Source organism: Scyliorhinus canicula, chromosome 2 (genome assembly GCF_902713615.1).
Source record: "Scyliorhinus canicula chromosome 2, sScyCan1.1, whole genome shotgun sequence".
Lineage (NCBI taxonomy): Eukaryota > Metazoa > Chordata > Chondrichthyes > Carcharhiniformes > Scyliorhinidae > Scyliorhinus > Scyliorhinus canicula.
In genome coordinates, this window is record NC_052147.1 from 41,566,646 (window position 1) to 41,592,387 (window position 25,742).

Genomic DNA, 25,742 nt, shown 5'->3' on the forward strand with positions numbered 1-25,742 from the left:
ACCATACTAACCCTGTGGGCCTGGCCTTGTTTGCCCTGGCCTGGTCCTGCTCACGGGCTATTCAAGATGGCCGCCGACTCCTTCCTCATTTCGCCATCGACCGTGTTGTCTACGCAGCCAGCGCTCGTGCGCTCTCCCCTTACCCCTACGCCCCTTCTGTGTTCTCCCCCTGTACTCCCCTATCCTTGTGCTCTCCCCTCTTAGGCCCCCCTCCTCCGCCCTTCGTTCCCCTGAAGTTGGTTTTTCCTGTCCTCTCTGCCAGACACTCCCTCCCTCACAGGAGGCGCGCCACGGCTGCCTCTTTCACTGTACTCCTATACACCTGCTCGCTGGTGTAGCAGCTCCCCAAACAATTGGATCCCGCTATTTAACCCCCCCAACGCCTCTGGTGGGCCCTGTCTCTCTCGAATTCTTGCAGCCCGTGTTCTGGCCGTTTGCCCTCTATCGTTGGTTGTCCAGTCTATTTTTCCTGGACAAACCTGTTGACTTCCTCTGGGGCGCCAAAGTAGTGCCCTTTATCCTGGCAGGGTAGAACATACCAAATTGCACCCACTTTTGTATAGTGTGGATTTGGCACCGTTGAATTATGTCTAGGTTTGGCCAGGTCAAACCAATGTCCTGGTACAAGTGGATGGAATGTCCTTCCCACTTGCACACTCTTCGCCCACATCAGGATCCGCTCTTTGTTCTGGTACTTGTGCAGCCTCACGATTATCGCCCGCGGTGGTTCCCCCGCCCTGGCTGCCGCCGAAGAGATCCGTGGGAACGGTCTACCTCTGGGCGAGTGGCAAATCCCTCCTTGCTGACCAGCTTCCCGAGCAATCGCTGCTAAGTATTCTGTGGGGTTTCCCTCCTCTGTTACCCCTGGCAGCCACCACGATTCCTCGGGTTTTGCTGACATGATCATTCTGTTGGTTGTCGACTTTATCCTTCAACCCAATTCTGGATTCTTGACCAGGCTTGCTACCTCGGCCTTCTGGTGCCACGATCTGGTTGCCTTGATCTGTGGCGGCTTTTCTGAGGTCCCGTGTCAATCTTTACCTGGGCCTCTTGCCCTCCACTCCATATGTGCATTGTCTCCCTCATGGGGGCCATCGCACTACTCCACTGCGCCTTGGCAGTGGAGATCTTTTCTCATATCCCTATGTCTTTAGAGTTCAAGGTGATGAAGCATGTCAATTTGTCCATCTGCGCTGGGAGCTCTGCAGGGTCGACCCTCTGGTTCTGTACCTCCACATGCGGTTCCCTGCTCCAAGGCTGAGGTTTCCCTCCCCTCGTCTTTACTGGCTTTTTGGCTGGGCAGCTGATTCTTTTCCATCCTGCTTGGCAGTGCGGTTAATGGGGGGGTTTAGGCTGGAGGGATTGAGTATTTTTGATGCCCGTTTTGGGGGTTAAAAAGCCTCAGTTGAAGTTCATAAAAGAGAGCCACCTTTTGTGCGGCTCATGGCCGTCACCTGTAGTATCGAGTTTAGAATTATATTGAAGTGGTTAGATCTATATACTACTTACTCCACTAGTAGAAACTAGGTCTGTACATTACTTACTCCACTAATAGAAGCTAGGTCTGTACACTACTTACTCCACTAGTAGAAGCTAGGTCTGTAAACTACTTACTCCACTATTAGACTGTTCATTGGTGTATACATTTTTAGATGTAATCTGGAAAGAAAATGAATTAAATCATTCATAAAAAAACTTAAATTGTCAAAGTATCCTTTTGTCGGAGGATATTATTCCTTTTCTACTTGGAATGAAATCATCAATTAATACAGATATAAGCATACTAATTTTTTTTTAAACATTTGAAACAGCTGTATTGTGTTAATTTGCAAGTAAAGGATGACATATTTACGTGGAAGAAACTCAATAATTATCAAGGAAATCCTCCTACTCCGAGAGACAAACTTTCATGCTGGGTATATAAAGACAAGTAAGTCACTAAACTTTGTATTGCAGATATATTGATGCAATTGATATTCCAATCTATCTAATTAAAGTTAGTGGAATTGTGTAAGTATTATGATAAGCGTTCAGACTATTAAAGCCCCAAATATCCAGAAATACTGCGTGCATACATTTGAGAAATAAATATTGGCCAGGACATTAGGTGCTTCTGTATGTCTCTCAGTACTGCCACTGTATTTTGTGCATCCAACTGAAAATTAAATGGTGCCTTCATTTAATGTCTCATCCAAAAGACACCACCTACTGTGCTGCATTTCCTCTACTGCACTAAAATGTCAGTCGAGATTATGTGGTGATGTGGAATGAGACTTGAACTCACAGACCTCTTAGTCTGGCAAAGTGCTCTTGTTGAACCACAGGTGACAGTATAGAAGAGCTAAGTTTGTAACAGAATTAACTCATTTAACAGTTGAACAAATGTTATATCTTTGCAATAAAGAGCAATAAGAGTTAGAAAATACAAGGCATTTGTTGAATTAATTTGAGTTAAATTGTCACGGGCGGAATTTTCCGCTCCCCATGTGGCGTGGGAGAATCGTGGGAGGGCCTCCCGACATTTTTTACGCCCCCCTGCCGCCCCCAGCGATTCTCCTCTTTCTCCCCCCCGGCTCGGAAAAATCGTCGCTCGCCGTTTTTCACGGCGAACGGCAATTCTCCGAGCCCGATGGGCCGAGTGGCCAGCCCTTCACGCCCGTTTCACCACGGCAGCAACCACACCTGGTCGCTGCCATCGTGAAATGGGCACCAGATGCCCGTTTGGGGCATCTAGGGGCCCGATTTGGACGGTAGCACCGCGACTGTGCTCGGGAGGGGACAGGCCCGCGATCGGTGCCCACCGATCGTCGGGCCAGCGTCCAAAACGGACGCACTCTTTCCCCTCCACCGCCAGGCAAGATCAAGCCGCCACGTCTCGCCAGGCGGCGGAGGAGAAAGACGGCACCGCGCATGCGCGGGTTCGTGCCATCTGCGCACTGATGTCATCTGCGCATGCGCGGGTTGGAACCGGCAACCCGCGCATGCGCGGATGACACCAGAAAAGCCCCGTTTCCGGAGCGTCGAGGTCGCGGCCGGGAACGACGGTGGCCCGCTCCTAGACCCCCGGGTGGGAGTGAATTAGGTACGGGGAGCGGGCCCCGAGGCCGTTGTGAAGCTCGGTCGATTTCACGACGGCCATCCCGATTTTTATCGGGAGTGGAGAATACCGCCCCACAACTTTGTCATTAACTATTCTGGGAATTCTTAATCATGTTCAGAAATAATTTTTTAGTCACTTTAGCTTAAATGGAACTTCATAGTATAATTAACTATTATTGTAAATTAAATTGAGTAAATTATTCTTGCATTTTAAAAAATAACTGATTTCTGACAGGTTGATTTTTTTTGGTGGCTATGGATGCAAGAAAATCAATGAATTGAATGATTCATTTGACGTCAATGAAGCATCCTGGGTAAGATCCTGCCCTTTTTAATTATAACTTAATCTATTAAATATCTTTCTTTCATTTGCTAGCCAATAGAAATTGTGTGGTTCTGGTGAAACTGTTTTAGCCACCTGTGATTTAAAAAAAAAAATAATAATTTTTATTGCAAAATTTTGAATTTATACAATAACATCAAACCATACTAAAATACCAACGATAACAGTAATGACAACAATCATGAACCTTCGCCCCTCCTCAATGAACAACCCAACATATTAACAACAACTTAAGTTAACACAATGTTAAGTTACACGGGCAGCACGGTAGCATGGTGGTTAGCGTAAATGCTTCACAGCTCCAGGGTCCCAGGTTCGTTTCCCGGCTGGGTCACTGTCTGTGTGGAGCCTGCACGTCCTCCCCCGTTGTGTGCGTGGCGTTTCCTCCGGGTGCTCCAGTTTCCTCCCCACAGTCCAAAGATGTGCGGGTTAGGTGGATTGGCCATGCTAAATTGCCCGTAGGTGTCCTAAAAAAGGAAGGTAGGGGGGGTTTGTTTGGGTAGGGTAGAGGGTGGATACGTGGGTTTGATGTAGGGTCCGATCATTGCTCGGCAACAAACATCGGGGCCGAAGGGCTCTCCTTTCTGTGCTGCTATCTGTTCTATGTTCTATAAGCCGTAGGTGAAAATATAGAAAACTATAATAAGTGAACACCCACTCCCTGCCCCCGGGTTGCTGCTGCTATTAGACAAGATACCTATCTTTAGCCAGAAGTCCAGGAAATAGGTCTGCCACCGTTTATAGAACCCTTGTACCTGATCCTCTCAGGGCAAAATTTGACCCCTTTCCAACTTTATAAATCCGCCATGTAGCCACCTGTGATTAGCAGAATATGCCTTGTACACAATAAGGTAAATATACTTCAGATGAACATGTATGAACATTTATTGTAAATCTTTAAACTTTCATTTTCACCAAAGTTTGGGATTCTGGCATAACTTAATCCGACAAAGTGGAGAGCGCAGTTGAAAATTTTTGTCATTCAAGGAGCCGATGGGCAAATTTCAGAAAGATAAAGTTCGGCATAATATTACACATGAATTTAAACAATAGAATGAAAAGAAAGAACTTGGTGAGCAAAACAAAAGAGTAATAAATAAAGATGGGTATTAAAAGAAGCTTGTGCATGTCTGGTTCTCAACCACTCACCCACCCTCATCCCCCTTGCCCCGTCTCCCATCCCCTTCCCCCAGGTCCCCTTTATTAGATGAGCAGCTTTTGAGAAATTTTCAATATTCTGCCCAGGAAGACTATAATGGTCGACTCCAATGACGTGGCGGGCCAAACGAAAAGCCTCGCAAACCAGATGCGTTCTGTGCCTGGACCGGGTCTTGGACATGCCTAGCAGTTGCAAAACTTTACCTTAATTTCATCAGAGTCCTGTCCATCGGCAGCATGTGCATGGAATACCATCACTTTCAATTTCCACTTACAAGTCATATCAACCTAATTTGGACACATCCTTCTGTTTCATCATTGTTGTTCTCAATTGTTGTTGTGCTAAAATCTGGAACTCACTGTACAACAGCATTGTATGAGTATCTTCAGGAAACAACAACATTCCCCTTGGGTGCAAATTGATAACTAGGGACACAGCTTCAAAATTCAGACAGAATGAGGATGAAATTCTTCTCGGGGGTGGTCAGTCTTTGGAATTCTCTCCTAGAGAGAAGTGGTGCTCTGAGATATTGAATTTATGAAGGCTGACCTTGGTCGATAGATTTGACTCGAGGGCTGTGGGGCGGGGAAATCATGATCTTATGAGTAGCGGAGCTGTGCTGAGTGGCCTATTCCTAATTTTGATAGTCTTATGAACCTTCTGACCTTGCTTTAAAAAGCTTGTCATGGCCAGAAATCATAGTTGTTCAATACACAATGCATTGTGGCTGATAGGTGTTACTGTAATGATACCTGTGGCAAGTTAATGGTTTTTATTGGACAATACTGCTATGAGCACAGGTGTAAATGCTAGAATTGTAAACCAGGAATGGTTTTGATCACAACCTATTACATGTACTAAACCACACTCCTGAGCCTGTTCGGGTACACAGAGGGAGAATTCAGAATGTTCAATTCACCTATCAAGCACGTCTTTCGGGACTTGTGGGAGGAAAGCGGAGTGCCCGAAGGAAACCCACGCAGACAGGGGGAGCACATGCAGACTCTGCACAGTGACCCAAGCCGGGGATTGAACTCGGGACCCTGGCGTTGTGAAGCAACAGTGCTAACCACTGTGCTACCGTCTCACCCATCTACCACTCATCGTATGTAATGTCATCTGCAAACTTTGACACATTACGCTTGGTCCATTTATAGGGATGTCTGGAGTACTGAACTGGTGCAGACCTGAAATTTGTAACAATGTTGATCTTTAATACAAGTATGTTTAGGCATATAATGATTTTGTAAAACAAAGCCTTTTCATTTTTTTATTTCTCAGGAAGAAGAGATGTTTTGGGGATGGAATTATGACATTCATGTGTTTGACCCCAGTATGAATATCTGGTACCAGCCAGCAACTAAAGTACGGTGAAATTTGTAGAATAACAGAATTTGTACTCTAAATTCAAATGCTACATAATTGATCAGTGAACTCAAATTTTAAAATAATTGTAAAAACTATGACTAAGTATGTATTTCCCTGTTTTATGGTTGTAATGCTAATCTCATAAGGTATATAGGTATAAATCTTAGTTTGTAAAATATGTGTTCATGAAGGCATGCTTTACATCAGTGGTTCTCAAAGCTTTTTCAAATAGATCAGTAATTACGGGCCTGCCCCATGTGAATTCTAATAGTCGATACCTGGGCAAATTAATATTTTGGCACCCATTCTTTGTTTTTTAATAAATTTAGAGTATCCAATTCTTTTTGTTTTTGTCCAATTAAGGGGCAATCTACCACATCTTTTTGGGTTGTGGGGGTGAGACCCACGCAGATACAGAATTAATGTGCAAACTCCACATGGACAGTGATCCGGGGTCGGGATCAAACCCGGGTCCTCACCGCTGTAAGTCCGGCACCCATTCTTTGTTTATAGATATTTTTTAAATGCCCTCTCCTAAACAAAGCTGAACTCACCTGACACCCACCACCAGCCTAGATGACTACCAAGTGACCTTCCCGCTGTTCTCAGCGATTCTCCATGTGTGCTCAGAGGTGAGACACCCAGCCGGCGCTGCACATGTGGCGGCTATGTCAAGGCTATATACAGCTACAGCTCATTTACGGGTTCCTTTGCTATTTTGCAAAGCACTGCTGCTTTATATATTAATCACTGCAAGAGCTTTAAATTATTTTTATGGTATAACTCTTTTACTCAGATTGCTCTGCTTTTTTCGAAAATGGTGTTAACCCGCTATTCAATTTCAGCCACGTGCAGTCATTTTAATAGATATATTTATATTAAGTGTGTTTTTAGAAGATCTCTTTTGTGACGAGATATCTGAACATCTACTGCTTAATAGGGAATGCCTCCTCGGTCCTCGACGCAGCACATGCATGTGCCACACTGGAAATAAAGGTTTTCTATTTGGAGGAAGAAGACTGGTGGAGTTACTTACCTCTTTTTCACGTGATGCTTTTATGAGGCGATCTTTGCAGTAATACTGTACAGTGAAAGGTTATTTTATGAAACGAAGTTGTACAGGAAAAGTAAGTCAAATTAAAGATATGGTCATCATTCATTCATTTTGGGAACATTATTTCATACTTATGTGCATGTGACTAAATGTTGAAAGCATTGTCAGTACAAATTATATTTTTATTGGAAGAACTTTACTGTATTAATATATTTCACCATGAAGTTGTAAGATGTGGGCTTAAACTCTGATTACCCATGCAACATCTTGCTATTTTTACTTGGCTTGGCCACAGCCATCAAAAGTGAGCAGGAAGCACAATATTTGTATACTATCTGGCCACTTGCAGCACAGCATTGCGAGATCCTTGAGAGTACACTAATTTACATTAATGATCCAGACAGGAATGTGGGTGGTGTGATCAGTAAATTCGCAGATGACACAAAAATTGGTGGTGTAGTAAACCGCAAGGAGGAAAGCCTTCCATTACAGGGCAATATAGATGGACTGGTCAGATGGGCAGAACAGTGGCAAGTGGAATTTAACCCTGAAAAGTGTTCGGTGATACATTTTGGGGGAATAACAAGGCAAGGGAATGCACAGTAACAGTAGGATTCTAGGAAGTACAGAGGGACCTTGGGGTGCATGTCCATAGGCCCCTGAAAGCAGTAGGGTAGATAGATAAGGTGATTAAGAAGGCATATGGGCTACTTGCCTTTATTAGCCAAGGCACAGAATAAAAGACCAAGGAGGTAATGATTGAACCTTTTATTAGCCGAGGCATAGAATTTAAGAGCAGGAAGGTTATGATGGGAGATGTATAAAATGCTCATTAGGCCATAGCTGGAGTACTGTGTGCAGTTCTGGTTGGCACACTGTAGGAAGGATGTGATTGCACTAGAAAGGTTCAGAGGAGATTCACCAGGATGTTGCCTGGGCTGGAGCATTTCAGCTATGAAGAGAGGCTGGTTAGGCTGTGGTTGTTTTCCTTAGAGCAGTGAAGACTGAAGGGGGGACCTGATCAAGGTGTCAAAATTATGAGGGACATAGGTAGGAAGATAGAAAGGAACTTTTCCCCTTAGTTGAGGGGTCAATAACAAGGGGGCGTAAATTTAAAGTAATGGGTCAGGAGATTGAGAGGATTTGAGGAAAAACCTTGTCACCCAGAGGGTGGTAGGAATCTGGAACTTATTGCCTGAAAGGGTGGCAGGGGCGAGAACCCTCAAAACATTTCAAAAAATTTTAGATGAGCACTTGAAACGCCATGGCATACAAGGCTACGCATCAAGTGCTGGAAAATGGGATTAGAATAGATAGGTGCATGATGGCCGGCACAGATACGATGGGCCGAAGGACCTCTTTCTGTGCTGTAAAACTTAACAAAAAATATTTTTATTGGTTTTCACATTTTTATGTTACATGTTTCAGTTGTACGTTAAATTGCAATTGTCATAACTGCATAGTGTCAAACAAAAGCAGCCAAGGAGAAATGAAAATTACAAAAGAGATCAAAGAACGAGTAAAACAAAACACAAGCAAACAAGGATCACTATAAATATTTACATCTGTTTTCTCCCTTCCCTTCTCTGGGCTGCAGGCTCTATTTTGGCTGATCTACCTCAGTTGCATTGCTCGCGTTGGCCCTAATTGCTCCAGTTATTACTGCTCCCCTTGTCTTTCCACTTGGCCATGAGCCTGTCCTCTGCAGCTATGCCCTTGTGTCCCACGGTCTGTTATGGTCTCTAGTCCCCTCCCTCCTTTATGATTTGTGGCTTGTCTGCACCCTCCCCCTCCACTCTGCTGGTTGCTGGCTGCGAACAGATGTTAGAACAAGTTGGTGATTGGTTTCCAAGTCCTGTGGAAGCCCTCTTCTGACCCACGGATGGCTAATTTTATCTTCTCCAGTTGGAGGAACTCCGACAGGTTGGACAGCCAGTCTGCAGCTTTGGGTACTGCTGCCGATCATCAGATAAGTAGGTTTCTTTGGCGGGCGATTAGAGAGGCAAAGATTAGGGCAACGACCCCCTCTCCATAAAAAGTTGTGGCTGATCTGAAACCCCGCAGACTGCCACTATTGGGCATGGCTCCACCCCTACCCCCACAACCTTGGACATGGCCTCAAAGAAGGTCGTCCAAAACTCAAAAAGCCTGGGGCAGGCCCAGAATATGTCCCTGTAGTTGGCAGGGCCTCCCTGGCACCTCCACTTCCAGGAAGAACCTGTTTGTTTGGGTTCTGGTTAGATGTGCTCTGTGCTGCATTAGGCTCAGCCCTGCACATCTGGAGATGGAATTTTCCCTGTGTAATGCTTCGATCCAGAGTGTCTCTCTCCGAGTGTCCAGGGGTATGGAGAAAATTCTTTTTAAAAATAAATTTAAGAGTACCCAATTTTTTGAGCAATTTAGCGTGGCCTAACCACCTAACCTGCACATGCACATCTTTTTAGGTTGTCAGGTATGAGACCCAAGCAGACACAGGGAGAATGTACAGACTTCACATGGACAGTGACCCAGGGCCGGGATCAAACCCGGATCCTCAGCGTCGTGAGGCAGCAGTGCTAGCGGAGGAAGTTCTTGACCTGTATATACCTCACCTTGTTCCCTTTAGGTAGTTGGAACCTCTGTGAGTTGTCCTGACTCTGTCGTCTGTGTACATGGCTCTAACTGTCAGTGTCCTCTCGTCCTGTCTCCACCTTTTGAAGGTGGCGTTCATTGTTGTGGGCGTGAACCTGTGGTTGTTACAGATTGGGGCCATAGTGGACAGTTTGGTTGGGCATCATTTGATACCATGGGCCCGATTCTCCGCACCCCACGCCAGGTGGGAGAATCGCAGGAGGGCCGGGCGAATCACGCTACGCCGCCCTGGCACCCCCGCGATTCTCCCACCACCCCAAAAATGGCGTATTGCGTTTTTCGACAGGCCGCTTGGAGAATCGCCGCTCGCCGTTTCTCACGGCGACCAGTGATTCTCCGGCCCGGATGGGCCGAGCGGCCTGCCGAACCCGACCGGTTCACGCTGGCGCCAACCACACCTGGTCGCTGCCAGCGTGAACAGCGCGCGACCGGTGAGTGTGGGGCCTGTGGGGGGCAGAGGGAGGATCGAGCACCACGGGCGTGCTCAGCAGATGTCTGGCCCGCGATCGGTGCCCACCGATCGTCGGGCCGCGTCTCTAAGAGATGCACTCTTTTTCCTCTGCCGCCCCGCAAGATCAAGCCGCCATGTCTTGCGGGGCAGCGGAGGGGAAGACTGCAACCGCGCATGCGCGGGTTGGCGCCGGCCAACCTGCGCATGTGCGGCTGACGTCACTTCGGCGCCACCGGCCGTGTCATTCCCGGCGCGCCGCTTTGCCGCAAGCATCAAGGCCGGGCGCTGGAATTCACGCGCCGCCGCTCCTGGGGGGGGGGGGGGGGGATAGGGGGCGAGGAGCGGCCTCCGACGGCGGAGGGAAACACTCCGGGTTTCACTCCGGCGTCGGCACTCAGTCTCCCGTTGGGAGAATCCGCCCCATGTTCGGAGAGTGGCTACTACCACTGGGCTTCTTGAATGCTTGGTCGGAGGGGTGGGTGGCGGCAGACGTGACTAGGGCTCAGAGGAACTCTCCTCCATCCTCACCCCATGCCGCTCCCGGTTTCTTTACCAATCCCGTTGCTCTTTCTACTGTAGCCGCCCAGTAGTAGAACTGTAGGTTTGGGAGAGCCAGGCCTCCCATACTTCTCTTCTTTTGTAGCACCCTTTTTTTGATTCTCTGGTTCTTCCCACCCTCCACACAAATGCCATGGTTATTTGGTATATTGAGTTGAAGAAGGCCTTGGGGATGTAGATCAGGAGGCATCTGAACAGGACGAGGAACCTGGGCCGCGCGTTCATTTTGATCGTCTGCACTCTATCTGCCAGTGAGAGTGGGAGTGTGCCATGCCCCTGCAGGTCCTTTTTTACTTCCTCCACCAGACTATTCAGGTTCCATTTGTGGATCCATTTCCATTTGTGGGGCTATTTGGATCCCCAGGTAGCTGAATTTGTTTTGGGCTTGTTTGAACGGTAGTCCCTCCAGCCCTGTCCCTCTCCCTTGCGGGTTCACTGTGAAGACTTCATTCTTGCACAGATTGAGTTTGTTGCCTGAAAAGGCTTCAAACTCTTTTAAGAGCTTCATGTCCCTTCCATGCGGGCTTGAGGGGCCAAGATGTAAACAAGCAAGTCATTCACATAAAATGAGACTCTAAATTCTCTGTCCTCCCTCTGGATACCTCTTCAGCCTTTCACCATTCCAAGGGCGATCGGCAGTGGCTCAATTGCCGTGGCGAACAGCAGCAGCGACAGCAGCCATCCCTCGTGCCTATGTGCAGCAAGAAGTATTTAGAGCTGGTAGTGTTTGTCTGTTCACTCGCCATGGGAGTGCTGTTCAGTAGCTTCACCCAGGTTGTGAACCCTGGTCCAAGCCCAAACCGTTCCAGTACCTCTGAGGTACTTCCACTCAACTCTGTCGAAAGTCTTTTCTGCGTCCAGGGAGATGACCACTTCTGGTATTCTACCCCCCCCCCGAATGGGGTCATTATCAAATTCAGCAGGTGCCTGATGTTCGTGTTAGCTGACAAGAGCCCGTCTGGAACGCAGCACTCCAGCCGCCTAGCCAGGGTTTTTGCCGGGACTTTCGCGTCTACATTGAGTAGCAAGATGGGTCTGTAGGAGCCGAACACAGTTGGGTCTCTGTCCTTTTTGGGAAACAGAAATATTGAGGCATGTCCCAATGTTGGTGGCAGGATGCCTTTTACCAGCAAGTCTGCGAACATCTCCCGCAGGTGCGGGGCCAATGCTGGCGCAAATGTTTTGTAGAAGTCCGCCGGGGTAAGGTTAGGAAGACCAGTGGAAAGGGGGGCTGGGGAAGGAGGTCCTGGTTGTGTAAGCCATGCTGGCTGGGGTTTGTTATTGGATGGGGGTGTTGTTTACCTTGTTTTGTTCCCTTTGATATCTGGTAGTTAAAATTATAAATGCCTTATTTTTTAAAAAAAAGAAGTCCGCCAGGAATCTATCTGGCCCTGGCGCATTCCTTGCCTGCATGGAGTTGATACTGGAGTTCCCCCAGTACCAATGGTGCTTCCAGACCCCATCTCTCACCTTCCCCTACAGCTGGCATGTCCAGTTGGTCGAGGAACTGGTAAAAGGCCTCATAGACCCTTTCCGGCGCAGTGACTAACCTGCCACTGCTATCCCTAACCTGGGCTATTTCCCTTGTCGGTGCCTGCTTTCTCAGCTGCTGAGCCAACAGGCAGTTTGCTTTGTCTCCATGCTCGTAAAAGGTCCCCTGTGTGGCAAAGTTGGTGCCCTGCTTTCCTCGTGGAGAGCAGATCAAAGTCCCTTTATAGCTTTTTCCTCTCCAACAGTAGCTCTACGGCCTCTGAAGTACTATAAAACTCTGACTCTAATAGATTGCCTAGTATTTAGCAATAGACTAAATATATATAATGTATAATACTGTATAATGGGGAAATGTTCAGTTGTGAATTAGATTAATATACCATTCTTTTACTTTGTGACCTATGTCAAAGTCTGTCTCTTGATGTATTATTGGACTGCTTTCCTATTTGTAAAAGCCCTCTGTAGTTTGGCCGAGCTTGCGCTCATGACAGTAAGGAGGTTTCTGCAACTAGACTGAATGTCCTGTAAAACAGAATTTGAAGCCATATGAATGCAAATGTAGGATTCCATGGCATGGAACTATCTATCACCCTTTTATTGTACTGAAAATCATACGTGAGGCTCACCACGGTCTTTTGTCCACACCAAAGGTGACAAATGACACAGTCCGACCCATGTATTTAGAACATAGAACAGTACAGCACAGAACAGGCCCTTCGGCCCTCGATGTTGTGCCGAGCAATGATCACCCTACTCAAACCCACGTACCCACCCTATACCGGTAACCCAACAACCATTATTGGCTTTATTGGTTGGCCAATTGGAGTATGAGCTCCCTCAATGATAGCTCATTGAGGGGGCCCATATAATCACCTGTGTAGGCTTTGTGAGCCAGTCTTAAGTTGACTGGACTGCGGCTAGCAGCACTGTTTGTAGCTGCTCCTGTAATATCGTTATTGTAAATAAATATTGGTGTGGTGACGGAACTCCTGCCTCCTGTGGATTACTACACTCATCCTAACAGACCTTAGACCGTGGAGATTTCATCTTTCACTTCAGAACCTCCTATGTCCCCATGGTATTGCTATATCTATTCCAAGATCCCTCCTCCAGAAATTTCATAGTAAACCAACTCCATATCTTACCCCTGCATTCTACCAAGTGTAAGCTGTAAACATGTTGTACACGAGAACTCCTTTCAATTCGACCAAAAGCAAGAAGGCTGTTCTGCTACGAATTCCTTCCTTGTATTATGTAAGACCTCTGTCCTCATTTCTTAACTGATAATGGGGGTATGATTTTAACTCATTCAAAATCTATCCACATACACGGTGTAAAGATCAGGTCCTGGTTGTCTCCACAATGCTGTTTGGTCATGAAACCCTGAGCCTGGGTTATTACAAACCCAATATCTCCCCCATTTCTCCATGTCTCCCCACCCCAAAGCCCTATGTTATGGCACCATTCAAGAGGCAAAATCCAGATATATAGAATGTTAAACAAAGTGTCTCAGTTTTCATGACAAAATGACCAGAATTGCAAAATGTAATTCCTAAAGAACTGGTAAAATATTGGGAAGTGTATGTAATCACAGAGAAACTTAAGGAATAACACTCAAGTCCTTGTGTAGAGTCATAGAGGTTTCCATAGCATGGAAACCGACCCTTCAGCCCAACGTGTCCATGCCGCCCAGTTTTTACCACCTAAGCTAGTCCCAATTGTCCGCATTTGGCCCATGACCCATATTACCCATATAACTGTCTAAATGCTTTTTTTTTAATAAACGTTTTATTGAGGTATTTCTTTGGCATTACAACAGCAAAGAAAATCAACAATATACATAACAAGAAAAGTATAAACATAGTGCAAATTCCATCTCCCTCTCCCACAGGTCCTGCCATTACTTACCCCCCTAACCTAAGCTAACCTAACCAACCCCTCCTTTCTGCTGACGATTAATTCTCTGCGAGGAAGTCGACGAATAGTTGCCACCTCTGGGCGAACCCCAACAGAGACACTCTCATGGCAAACTTAATTTTCTCCAGGCAGAGGAAGCCAGCCATGTCTGAAAGCCAGGTCTCCGATTTCAGGGGCTTTGAGTCCCTCCATGCCAGCAATATGCGCCTCCGGGCTACCAGGGAAGCAAAAGCCAGAACAGCCGCTTCTTTCGCCTCCTGGATTCCCGGGTCCTGCGATACCCCAAAAATCGCCACCTCCGGACTCATTGCACCCTCATATTTAATACTCTGGACATGGCGTCAGCAAACCCGTGCCAAAATCCACTCAGTATTGGACATGCCCAGAACATATGGACATGGTTCGCTCGCCCCCCCCGCACACTTCGCACACCTATCCTCCACCCCAAAGAATCTGCTCATCCGGGCCACTGTCATGTGAACCCGGTGAACAACCTTAAATTGGATCAGGCTGAGCCTGGCACATGTTGCAGTCGCATTGACCCTTCCTAACACGTCCCGCCAGAGGCCCTGCTCTATCTCTCCCCGCAGCTTGTCCTCCCACTTTTGCTTCAGGTCCTCGATCTGCGTCTCTTCCAAACCCATAAGCTCTTTATATATATTCGAGGTGCTCCCCTCTCCAATCCATCCTCTAGAGACCACCCTATCCTGAATACCCCTTAGCGGCAGGAGTGGGAAGGTTAGTACCTGCTTCCGCAGAAAGTCCCGTACCTGTAAATATCGGAATTCATTTCCCCCTGCCAAAGCAAATGAGTGCCCTTGTACCCGGGAAGCTTCCTTCTAAGAACAAGTCCCCCATCCTCTCAATCCCCGCTCTGCGCCAAATTGGGAACCCCCCTGTCCATCCTCCCTGGGACAAACCGATGGTTATCGCACACCGACGCCCCCTCTGCTCCCACATGTCTCCTCCATTGCCCCCAGACTCTTAGGGCCGCCACAACCACTGGACTGGTGGAGTACTGCGCCGGCGGGAATGGCAGGGGCGCCGTTACCAACGCCCCCAAATGTGTGCCCTTACAAGAAGCTGCCTCCATGCGCACCCACGCTGGCTGAACCCCCACCAGCCACCTCCTCACCATGGCTATATTAGCCGCCCAGTAATAATTGCTGAAATTCGGCAGCGCCAGCCCTCCATCCCCCCAACTCCGCTTGAGCATTGCCCTCTTCATCCGCGGGGGCTTGCCCCCCCCCCACACAAAGCCCACGATAATCTTATTGATCCGCTTAAAAAAGGACCGCGGGATAAAGATCCACCCTCTGTGTGAAAACATAGCCCCTCTGGACCCTTTTGTATCTGTCTGCACACTGTGTGTAGTGTGCACATCTCCCCGTGTTTGCGTGGGTTTTCTCCGGGTGCTCTGGTTTCCTCTCACAAGTCCCGAAAGACGTGCTTGTTAGTTGAATTGGACACTCTGAATTCTCCCTCAGTGTTCACATGAAACCTCTGACTTAAATTGAACAGTGTCACATGACATTCACTGGTGTATTTAAGTATATTTATATTGTACTCCTGTTTTGAAACCTAATTTAGAGAATGTGTCCACAGTAGATTGATGCATTCTCCTTGCGCTGCTCAAAAAGCTACAATTTAGGTCAATGTTTGTAAAGGAGAGTCACAATTAAGAACTGAACTGCATCTATATTGTCTTATTTGTATCTCAGTTATTGCTGTGATAGGTGAATTGTATTTTTTAAATTATGGATTTTAAACTATATTTTAACACTGCTTGACTTTCAGGAAACCAGAATTAATGATTTACACTGTTTGAACTTAGACACGTGGACTTGGTCAGGAGAGTAAGTAGTTTGGTTTTCTAAATAATATATAGATTATGCATAAGTAGCAGTGAACTTTTTTCCTTGATCAATTTTGTTTCTATAAGTGACATGTAGATGTTTAATTTGAGCTGAAAAATTTGATTATTATCCCTTTCATCTAGAAACCCACCAGTTGGAAGTCCAGGAAATAACAACTTCTATTTAAGAAGATAAGAAATAGTTCCAGTCCCCAGGGTCAGCATGTGTGCAGGAAGTGTCTTCAGTTACAGCTCCTGGAAGCTCGAGTTTCAGAGCTGGAGCGGCGACTGGAGACACTGTGAAGCATCCACGAGTCAGAGAGTATCGTGGATAGCACGTATAGAGAGGTGGTCACACTGCAGGCTCTGACTCCGCAGGCAGGAAGGAATGGGTGACCACCAGACAGAGCAAGAGAGCGAGGCAGGTAGTGCAGGAATCTCCTGTGGCTATTCCCCTGCAGAACAGATTTACCGTTTTGGATACTGTTCAGGGGAATGGCCCCTCAGGGGAAAACAGCAACAGCCAAACTCGTGGCACCACGGCTGGTTCTGCTGCAGAGGGGAGGAGTAATAAGTGTGACAGTGCAATAGTTATAGGGAATTTATTTGTAAGGGGAATAGACGGGCGTTTCTGTGGCCACAAACGAGACTCTGGGATGGCATGTTGCCTCCTGGGTGCTAGGGTCAAGGATGTCTCGGACCGGGTACAGGACATTCTGGAAGGGGAGGGTGAACAGCCAGTGGTTGTGGTACACATCGGTACAAACAACATGGGTAAAAAAAGGGATGAGGTTCTAAAAGCAGAATACAAGGAGTTGGGTAGGAAGTTGAGAAATTAGTCCTCAAAGGTAGTGATCTCAGGATGACTACCAGTGCCACGTGCTAGTCAGAGTAGAAATAACAGGATATATAGGATGAATGCGTGGCTGAAGTGATGGTGTCAGGGGTAGGGTTTCTGATTTCTGGGGCATTGGGACCGGTTCTGGGAGAGGTGGGACCTGTACAAACTAGACGGGTTACACCTGGGCAGGACTGGAACTGATGTCCCAGGGGGGCTATTTGCTAGAGCGGTTGGGAGGGTTTAAACTAATATGCCAGGTGGGTGGGAACGTATGCAAGGAGTCAGAGAAAGAGGGAGCAAGAACAAAAGGAAAAGGTTGAAAAGTGAATAAAAGTGATAGGTGGAGAAACCAAGGACAAATTCAAAAATATTGGGAGCAAGACAAGCATTGTGAAAAAGACCAAACTTAAAGGCTCTGTGCCTTAATGCACGGAGCATTTGCAATAAAGTGGATGAACTAATCGCGCAGATAGATATAAATAGGTATGATAAAATTGGGATTACAGAGACATGGCTGCAGGGTGAACAGGGATGGGAACTGAATGTCCTAGGTTTCTCAGTATTTAGGAAGGACAGGCATAAAAGAAAAGGTGGTGGTGTGGCACTGCTGGTTAAAGAGGAAATTAACACAATAGTGAGAAAGGATAATAGCTCTGACAATGTGGAATCTGTATGGGTGAATTGAGAAATACCAAGGGACAAAAAACATTAGTGGGTGTCATATATAGACCCCCAAACTGCACTGGTGAGGTTGGGAATGGTATTAAACAAGATATTAGAGATGCTTGTAATAAGGGAATATCGGTGATCATGAATGATTTTAATCTTCACATAGATTGGGCAAATCAAATTAGCCACAATGCCCTAGAGGACGATTTCCTGTAGTGTATATGATATGGTTTTCCTGACCAATATGTGGAGGAACTAGAGAGCAGGCCATCTTAGACTGGGTACTGTGTAATGAGAAGGGAATCATTGCCAATCTGGCTGTACGAGACCCCTTGGGGATGAGCGACCATAACATGATAGAATTTTATATCAAGATGGAGAGTGAAGTAGTTGATTCGGAGACTAGGGTGCTGAATCTTAATAAAGGGAACTATGAGGATATGAGGCGTGAGTTGGCCTTGATAGATTGGGGAGAGTTACTTGATGACAGTGGATAAACAATGGCAAACATTCAAGGAACGCATGGAGGAACTATAGCAGCTGTTAATTCCTGTCTGGCACAAAAGCAAAAGGGGGAAGAGGGCCAATCCATGGCTTACAAAGGAAATTAGAAATAGTATCCAATACAAGGAAGAAGCATACAGATTGGCCAAGAAAAATAATGGGTTTGAGAATTGGGAGCAGTTTAGAATTCAGCAAAGAAGGACTAAGGGCTTGATTAAGAAGGGGAAAGTACAGTACGAAAGGAAGCTTGCAGTAAGACTGACACTAAGAGTTTCTTCAGCTATGTGAAGAGAAAGAGATTGGTAAAGAGAAATGTAGGCCCATTACAGACAGAAACAGGGGAATGCATAATAAGGGACAAAGAAATAGCTGATCAATTGAATACATACTTTGGTTCTGTCTTCACAAATGAGGACCCAAATCAGATCCCAGAAATGTTGGAGAATGAAAGGTTTAGTGAGAGAGAAGAACTGTGGGATATCAACATTAGTAGAGAAATTGTGCTGGGAAAACTGATGGGATTGAAGGCGGATAATTCCCCAGGGCCTGAGAATCTGCATCCCAGAGTGCTTCAGGAGGTGGCTCTGGAAATAGTGGATGCATTGGTGGTCATCTTCCGGGATTCTATAGACTTTGGAGATTCGAGGGTAGCTCACGTCACTCCGATATTCAAAAAGGGAGGTAGAGAGAAAGCAGGGAATTATAGACCAGTAAGCCTAGCATTGATAGTGGGGGAAATGCTTGAATCCATTATCAAGGACTTTATAGCGGAACATTTAGAAAGCAGTGGCAGGATCAGTCAGAGTCAGCATGGATTTATGAAGGGAAAGTCATGCTTGACAAATCTGTTGTAATTCTTTGAAGAGATAACCAGTACAGTGGACAAGGCAGAGCCAGTCAATGTGGTATATTTGGACTTCCGGAAGGCGTTTGACAAAGCACTGCATAAGAGATTATTGTACAAAATTAAAGCGCATGGGATTGGGGGAAATTTATTGAGGTGGATAGAAGACTGGTTGGCAGAGAGGAAATAAAGAGTAGGGATTAATGGATCCTTTTCAAATGGCATGCAGTAACCAGTGGGGTACCACAGAATCGGTGCTGGGACCCCAGGTATTCACGATATATATATTAATGATTTGGATGAGGGAACAAAATGTAACATCTCAAAGTTTGCACATGATACAAAAATAATTAGAGATAATTGTATTTGGCCTTTGTAAGGTGATGTAGTTAATGGGAGGAGTCAGGGGCTTGAAGCAGTCAGGTGGTGTTTCAATTTCTGAAAATAAGCAATTTTTTGCCAAATGCTGGGACTTTAAACAGTAGTTTGACATGGGCAAGAATCTGCAAGCTGGTTACTGAAGGATCTCTTTCTCAAAGCAGTTTACAAGACACCTCAATAAAGCAAGTATTCCTGGGTCTGCTAACTAAAAGGTGTATTTTGACCTGAAATGGGTGTTGCTCGCGTGGAGATAAAAGTTAGGATTTAATGTTTTGTTTTGTTAAGCAGTGTTTATCAGTTAACTGTCAGCTATTTTCTTGTATGATGTTCAAGTTATTTTAGTCCTGTGTTAGCAATAATGTTTGTTTTGTAAAAAAATATCCCTATTTGTGCGTACAATCATTCCTGGAGCGAAGTATCTTTTCCTCACAGTCTTACAAATAAATAAAACATTGGGGTTTCTGCCCATATCCGAGCAACTGTTGGCTCTGGTCCGGGCTCGTAATAATTGCGAAAAGAAAAAATTTTTACCATTCCAAAATACAGGATATAACTAGTAAATACTTACGCATGAAATAATAATGATGGTCAAATATATAGATCAAATTATCGCTTGACTAACTTAACTGAAATTTGTAAGGCAGAGTATTTTCATGACATGAATGTTTGTGCTGATTTTCAGAATGTGCTTGTAAAGATGCCATATAAAAGATGTATTAAGGCTCATGGTATTAAAGGAAATGCATCCATAGGGGTAAAGAGGTAGCAAATTGATGTTTTTCAAATTGGTAGTGAAGGGGGACCTCATTTCCATTTATATAAATGTTTTGGATAGAAACACGAGTGATGACAACCTTTCTTATCCAATGCTGAGGAGATGTAAATACTTAAAAGTATTAAGCATGCATTTAACTTGTTCCAAAACATTTATTGAATATGGAGCACATGGATGTAAAATTGCATTTTACTTGCCCTGTATGCTTTCTTCTTAGAATTACTGTTAAAGGAGTGCGCCCACAGGGTCGCTCATGGCACACTCTGACTCCTGTGACAGATGATCAAATTTCCTTTTTGGAGGTCTAAGTGCAGAAAGTCAACCTCTTAGTAAGTATACATTTATTTTCTGTTATCCAAAGATCAAGATACTATTGCAACCATACCTTTTTCTCCATTTTTGTCTCTTCTGAGATAATGACTTGGGATACAGTTTCACTGCAGTGACAGTTCAGCCGAGCTCCAAATCCTCCTGCAGTCTTCTCCTTCTCCCCATTACCCCTGACACACCTACCTCCCCCCAGTTATACTCTCCACAACCACCATTTCCCTAGTCCCTACCTCTTTCCTTTCCTGACACATTTCCTAGTCTCTTTACCTGAACCCCATTCCCCTATTGCTCTTCCCTTTCCTGACTCTAACTTTGTAACCCCTCCACCAACTCCCACTTCCCACCAAATCCACTGGCCCTGGTTCACTGTAGGCATGGGGACACATAATGGAGTTGAAAGGCCGACGGTGCTGCCATGGAAAATATAGTGTACGAAAACCTCCTCGACTGCGCTATTCCTGGAGACCTCTGGACATTTTGAAGCTTGTGATATTGAAGTAGATCAGAGAGATTGTGTTAGGGAACTGCAACATAGAGATGTAAGCGAGTTACTTTCAGTGATTAACTTTAATGTTGCATATTAGTGCAAGAAAAGCATATTTTTTATTGGTATTCCTAGATGTGTAATACAACCAATAATTGCATAGGATATATGACACAGAAACAAGCCGTTTGGCCCAGCCAGTCTATGCTGCTGTTTATGCTCCACTCAAGTCTCCTCCCATCTTTACTCATCTGAATCTATCATTTTTTGTTTTCATTTAAACAAATTTTTGAACAATTAAGGGGCAATTTAGCGTGGCCAATTCGCCTACCCTGCACATATTTGGGTTGTGGGGGGAGAGACCCACGCAGACACAGAGAGAATGTGAAAACTCCACATAGACAGTGACCCAGGGCCGGATCGAACCTGGGTCCTCGCTGCTGTGAGGCAGCAGTGCTGACCACCGTGCTGCCGCAAAATCTATCATTATAACTACCTGTTTCCGTTCACCTTCATGCTTGTCTGGTTTCCTCTTAAACTTATTCTATGCGCCATCAAACCATTCCTAATTTTAAGTACCTTTTTAGGTCACCCCTCAGTCACCTTTTTGCATGAAAAAAAGAGATCTTGCCTGTCAATCCTTTCCTGATATTCATACCCACGTATTTTTAATATCATCCTTGTAAATCTTTGTTGTACCCTCTCCAGTGCCCATACTTTATATAATATGGCGGCCAGAGTTGAGGACTTTCAAATGATGAAGGAATTCAATACAGAGGAATTCAAGAGTGGAGAGAGAAACCAATTCCTCCCGTGGTATAATCCAGAACAGTGGGGTATTACCTTAAAATCGGAGCTAGACTATGATTGAAACCAGCAAGCGCTTCTTCACACAAAGGGTAGTGGAAATTTGGAACTTGTCCGAAAGGATGTGGCTAAATGTCACATTTAAGATTGAGATTAATACATTTTAGGCTATCGCGCTGGTTGATGCTGCTGCCTCCTGGCGCTGTGGCCCCGGGGTCGATTCCGGCCTTGGGTGGCTGTCTGTGTGGTGTTTGCGCATTCTCCCCGTGTTGTCGGCATGGATTTCCTCCGGGTGCTCCAATTTCCTCCCACGGTCTGGGGATGTACAGGTTAGGTGGATTGGCCATGCTAAATTACCCCTTAGCGTCCAAAAGGTTAGGTGGGGTTAAGGGGTTACAGTACGCTTTTGGAGGATCGGTGCGGACTCGATGGGCCAAACGGCCTCCTTATGCACTGTAGAGATTCTATGATTCTATTGAGTTTGGTTTAACCAAGGTTCAATAAGGTTGAGCATAATTTCCCAACGTTGCAATTATATCTCTAAAGAAATAAAACCTAGTGCTTGGTTTGATTTTTATGATGTGAATTTAAGTATTGATTTATTTGTACCCCAAGGTTCATTTGTTCTTCACCCCACTTAAACCCACTTCCAAGAAATAAGTGACCTCCCGACTTTTCCTGCAACATATACTACGACCTCACTACTGTATATAATTATAATAATAATCTTTATTATTGTCAGAAGTATGCTTACATTTAGCACTGCAATGAGGTTACTGTGAAAATCCCCTAGTCGCCACACTCTGGCGCCTGTTCGGGTACACTGAGGGAGAGTTCAGAATGTCCAATTCACCTAACAAGCACGTCTTTTGGGGGGGGACTTGTGGGAGGAAATTGGAGGAAACCCTCGCAGACAGGTAGAACGTACAGGCTCCGCACCAGTGACCCAAGCCGGGAATCGAATCTGGGACCCTGGCGCTGTGAAGCAACAGTGCTAACTACTGATCTACCATGCCACCCATCTAACTAATCCTGATTATTCAAATATTCAACAAATCAGCAGTTAGACTCTGAGCAAATGTTCATTTGCAATTTGAGACGGTATGTCCTGACATAATATATACATCAAGTTGAAATATAATATAAGGATTCAGCTTCAACATTCATCGGCGTGACCGATAGTTCCACGACCCTCATTACACCGCTCAGTGACCCACCCTTGGGTCGCAACCTGCACTTTGAAAAACCCTGATTTTATATTGTCTTACATAGAGGGGAGTACTGGAATGCCATTACATTGACAGTGGCAACTCCAAGCAGCCAACTTCTTCCCTCTTGAGTGCAGCGAGTTTGACTGTGCCTTCACAAATGCAGAATTTCAATAAGCTGATGAACTGAAATTAACATGGAGGCGCCTCAGGTCTTAGTACTTGCACAAGTTGGGCTACATTAGTGTGTGACACATCTTAAGGATATGTGCGTCACCTGCTGCCTTCGAGATGCTAAATGCTGGTTAGATCATTGGCTTGTCAGGAACATCATGTCCTTGAAGAGTAAGTATCATGCCCTTTGGTTCCTTTAAGAATTGGATTTTGGTAAATGTTTTCCAGTAAAGCAACTGCCTTATAATAATCATTATAGGAAGGATGTGGAAGCATTGGAAAGGGTGCAAAGGAGAGGATGCTTCCTGGATTGGAGCGTAGGTCTTATGAGGAAAGGTTGAGGGAGCTAGGGCTTTTCTCATTGGAGCGAAGGAGGATGAGAGGTGACTTAATAGAGGTTTATAAGATGATGAGGGGGATAGATAGAGTGGACGTTCAGAGACTATTTCCTCGGATGGGTGTAGCTGTTACAAGGGGGCATAACTATAAGATTAGGGTGGGAGATATTGGAGGGATGTCCGAGGTAGGTTCTTTACTCAGAGAGTGGTTAGAGTGTGGAACGGACTGCCTGCTGTGATAGTGGAGTCGGACACTTTAGGAACAAGCGGTCATTGGATAGGCACATGGAGCACACCAGAATGACAGGGAGTGGGATAGCTTGATCTTGGTTTCGGACAAAGCTTGGCACAACACCGAGGGCCGAAGGGCCTGTTCTGTGCTCTACTGTTCTATGTTCATCTTTAGCTCTCGGGCTTGGCACGTTTATTTAGATAGTGGACAGATAAAGACATAATCTGGTTGTAGAGTGCACCAGCTCATTTAGAGGAGTAATTTGTGATGTTAATCCCAAGAGAAGTAACTAGCATAAAAGTATAATCATCAATTGAAAGGCTATGTTTAGCACATGATATTGGGAGTGCTATTTTCTGAGAGGTTGATGTACTGGAAAATTCTGTTCACAAAGTGACAACAAGATTCGTGGACTCTGCAGATTTAGTTACTTTCTATTTGGAAAAATTGAGATGCACGGATAACGTAAACATGAATATGATATGTAAATTGTGTTATGGCAACATAACTGGAGAATGTTCGGTAAGCTTTGGGATAAATATCTTTTTTACCCTCTTCAAAATTCTATAATACAAAAATGAAATTTATAATTTCAAATTAGGTTTAAGATGAGAAATTTTCTCCACCTGAAAACCTTTATTGCTGTATTTTTAATTCTTGAACTGCTGCAGAATTATCTGTTTATGAATGATACCGAAGATTATATGAATATGTGGACCAATAGTGTTCTAGATCTATGGGATCTGTAAAATGTAACCGGTCAGGCTTTGATAGTATAGGTTTTAAAATTGTCCTGATGTTTAGGTTTGTTCAGGTATCCATAAGCCAGGAAAAAAATCTTTCTAGAGTTTTACCGTGAAATTTGTTTCTCTCTGTAATTAAGTGGGCTGGACAGGGTCTATTTTATCAATGGAAAGCGTAGATTTAGATGGGCAAGTTATTTCCTTGTTCTGTTCTTTTATTCTGACTCCTCAAGGAAAGAATAGTTTAATAAGTTATTAGGCATGGCTAGTTCTGGGGCATGTGGGACCTGTACAAGAAAGGGTGGTTTACGCCTTAAGAGGACTGGGAGTATTGTCCTCATGACGAGGTTTGCTAGTGCTTTTGGGGAAGATTTAAACATGATTGACAGGAGGATGGGATGGGAAGCTGAGGGGAAATTCAGAGTGGAGAGAAGAAAAACTGGCAGTGAGAAGCAGAGATGTATTAATTGATGAGGAGGATGTATCGAGAGTAGTATCGAGGTAAATAGGATACTTGGAGAACTTGGTAGAATTAGGGTGGGCAAAAGTAAGTCATCAGATGGGACCAGAGTCGGGGGGGGGGGGGGGGGTAAAAAAGCCTAAACAAGGGTTAATGCACAGTGTGGTCAATAGGATTGGTGAACAGGCACAGGTTGACAAATGTAATTGTGGTGATATTGCTGTAACACAGATCTGGTTCAAAGAAACGTAGGACTGATGTTAAATATTCCTGGGTGCAAGTTGTTTAGGAGAGACAAATGTTATGATCCCAGTTGATGCTTTAACTGGACGAGAAGATCCCAGAATGGAACCCTGCCTCATAAGACCGTAACTTTTATTTTAAAAAAATAAAATGGGGAGGAACAGACTCACAGTTTTAACAACAATAAAAATAAATGTATTAAACATGGAAAGTTGGATTATTACACAACACTCCTTTGGCTTAGCTCCACAAGTACACATAGTTTTAAAGATTAACATGGATTACAAAATTCATATTGAGCTACAATGATCTTATAAACTCGCTCCCAAAAACATGTTTTAAAATCTTCTCTCAATAATGCTTTTCCTTAGTGGTTTGCATTCCAAAATCCAGTCCAGGTTTTACAAATGATACTTTTAGACAAAGCTTCTGCTCTACTTTTTGCATTGAATCCCCTGCATGATTTTACATCAACCCCTTTACGATTTATTTGTCTTGACTGCTGTGCAGACTGCTCAATTGCTTTAACTCTTATTTCCCAGACTGTATTAAAATGGCATCAGACTTTTGGTTTACCTTTGAAGGCTGCTCTCCCACTAAAAGATCCTGTTACTACAATTGTCTCTAACTCGGAACACTTTGTTTACTCTTCCTTGAATTCTTCTAAACAATACCTCGGACTCTGTTCACTTAACTCCAGTCGTCTTCAACATTCTTCCTGTCCCAATTCCCTAGTTGTATGGACTGTTAACTCGTACTTGCAAAAACCTGCCTCCTTGCAGC

General features: G+C 45.0%; 1 protein-coding gene across 1 annotated transcript in view; it reads left to right on the forward strand.

The window, feature by feature from the left end:
- LOC119952876 (kelch domain-containing protein 1) overlaps positions 1-25,742 on the forward strand; it is a 130,046-nt gene that overhangs the window by 57,166 nt on the left and 47,138 nt on the right. The window contains 8 exon segments of the mRNA XM_038776476.1: positions 1,812-1,930; positions 3,335-3,413; positions 5,883-5,966; positions 6,910-6,924; positions 6,926-6,991; positions 15,869-15,927; positions 20,158-20,225; positions 20,228-20,269. Coding sequence (XP_038632404.1) covers positions 1,812-1,930; positions 3,335-3,413; positions 5,883-5,966; positions 6,910-6,924; positions 6,926-6,991; positions 15,869-15,927; positions 20,158-20,225; positions 20,228-20,269 — 532 coding nt within the window.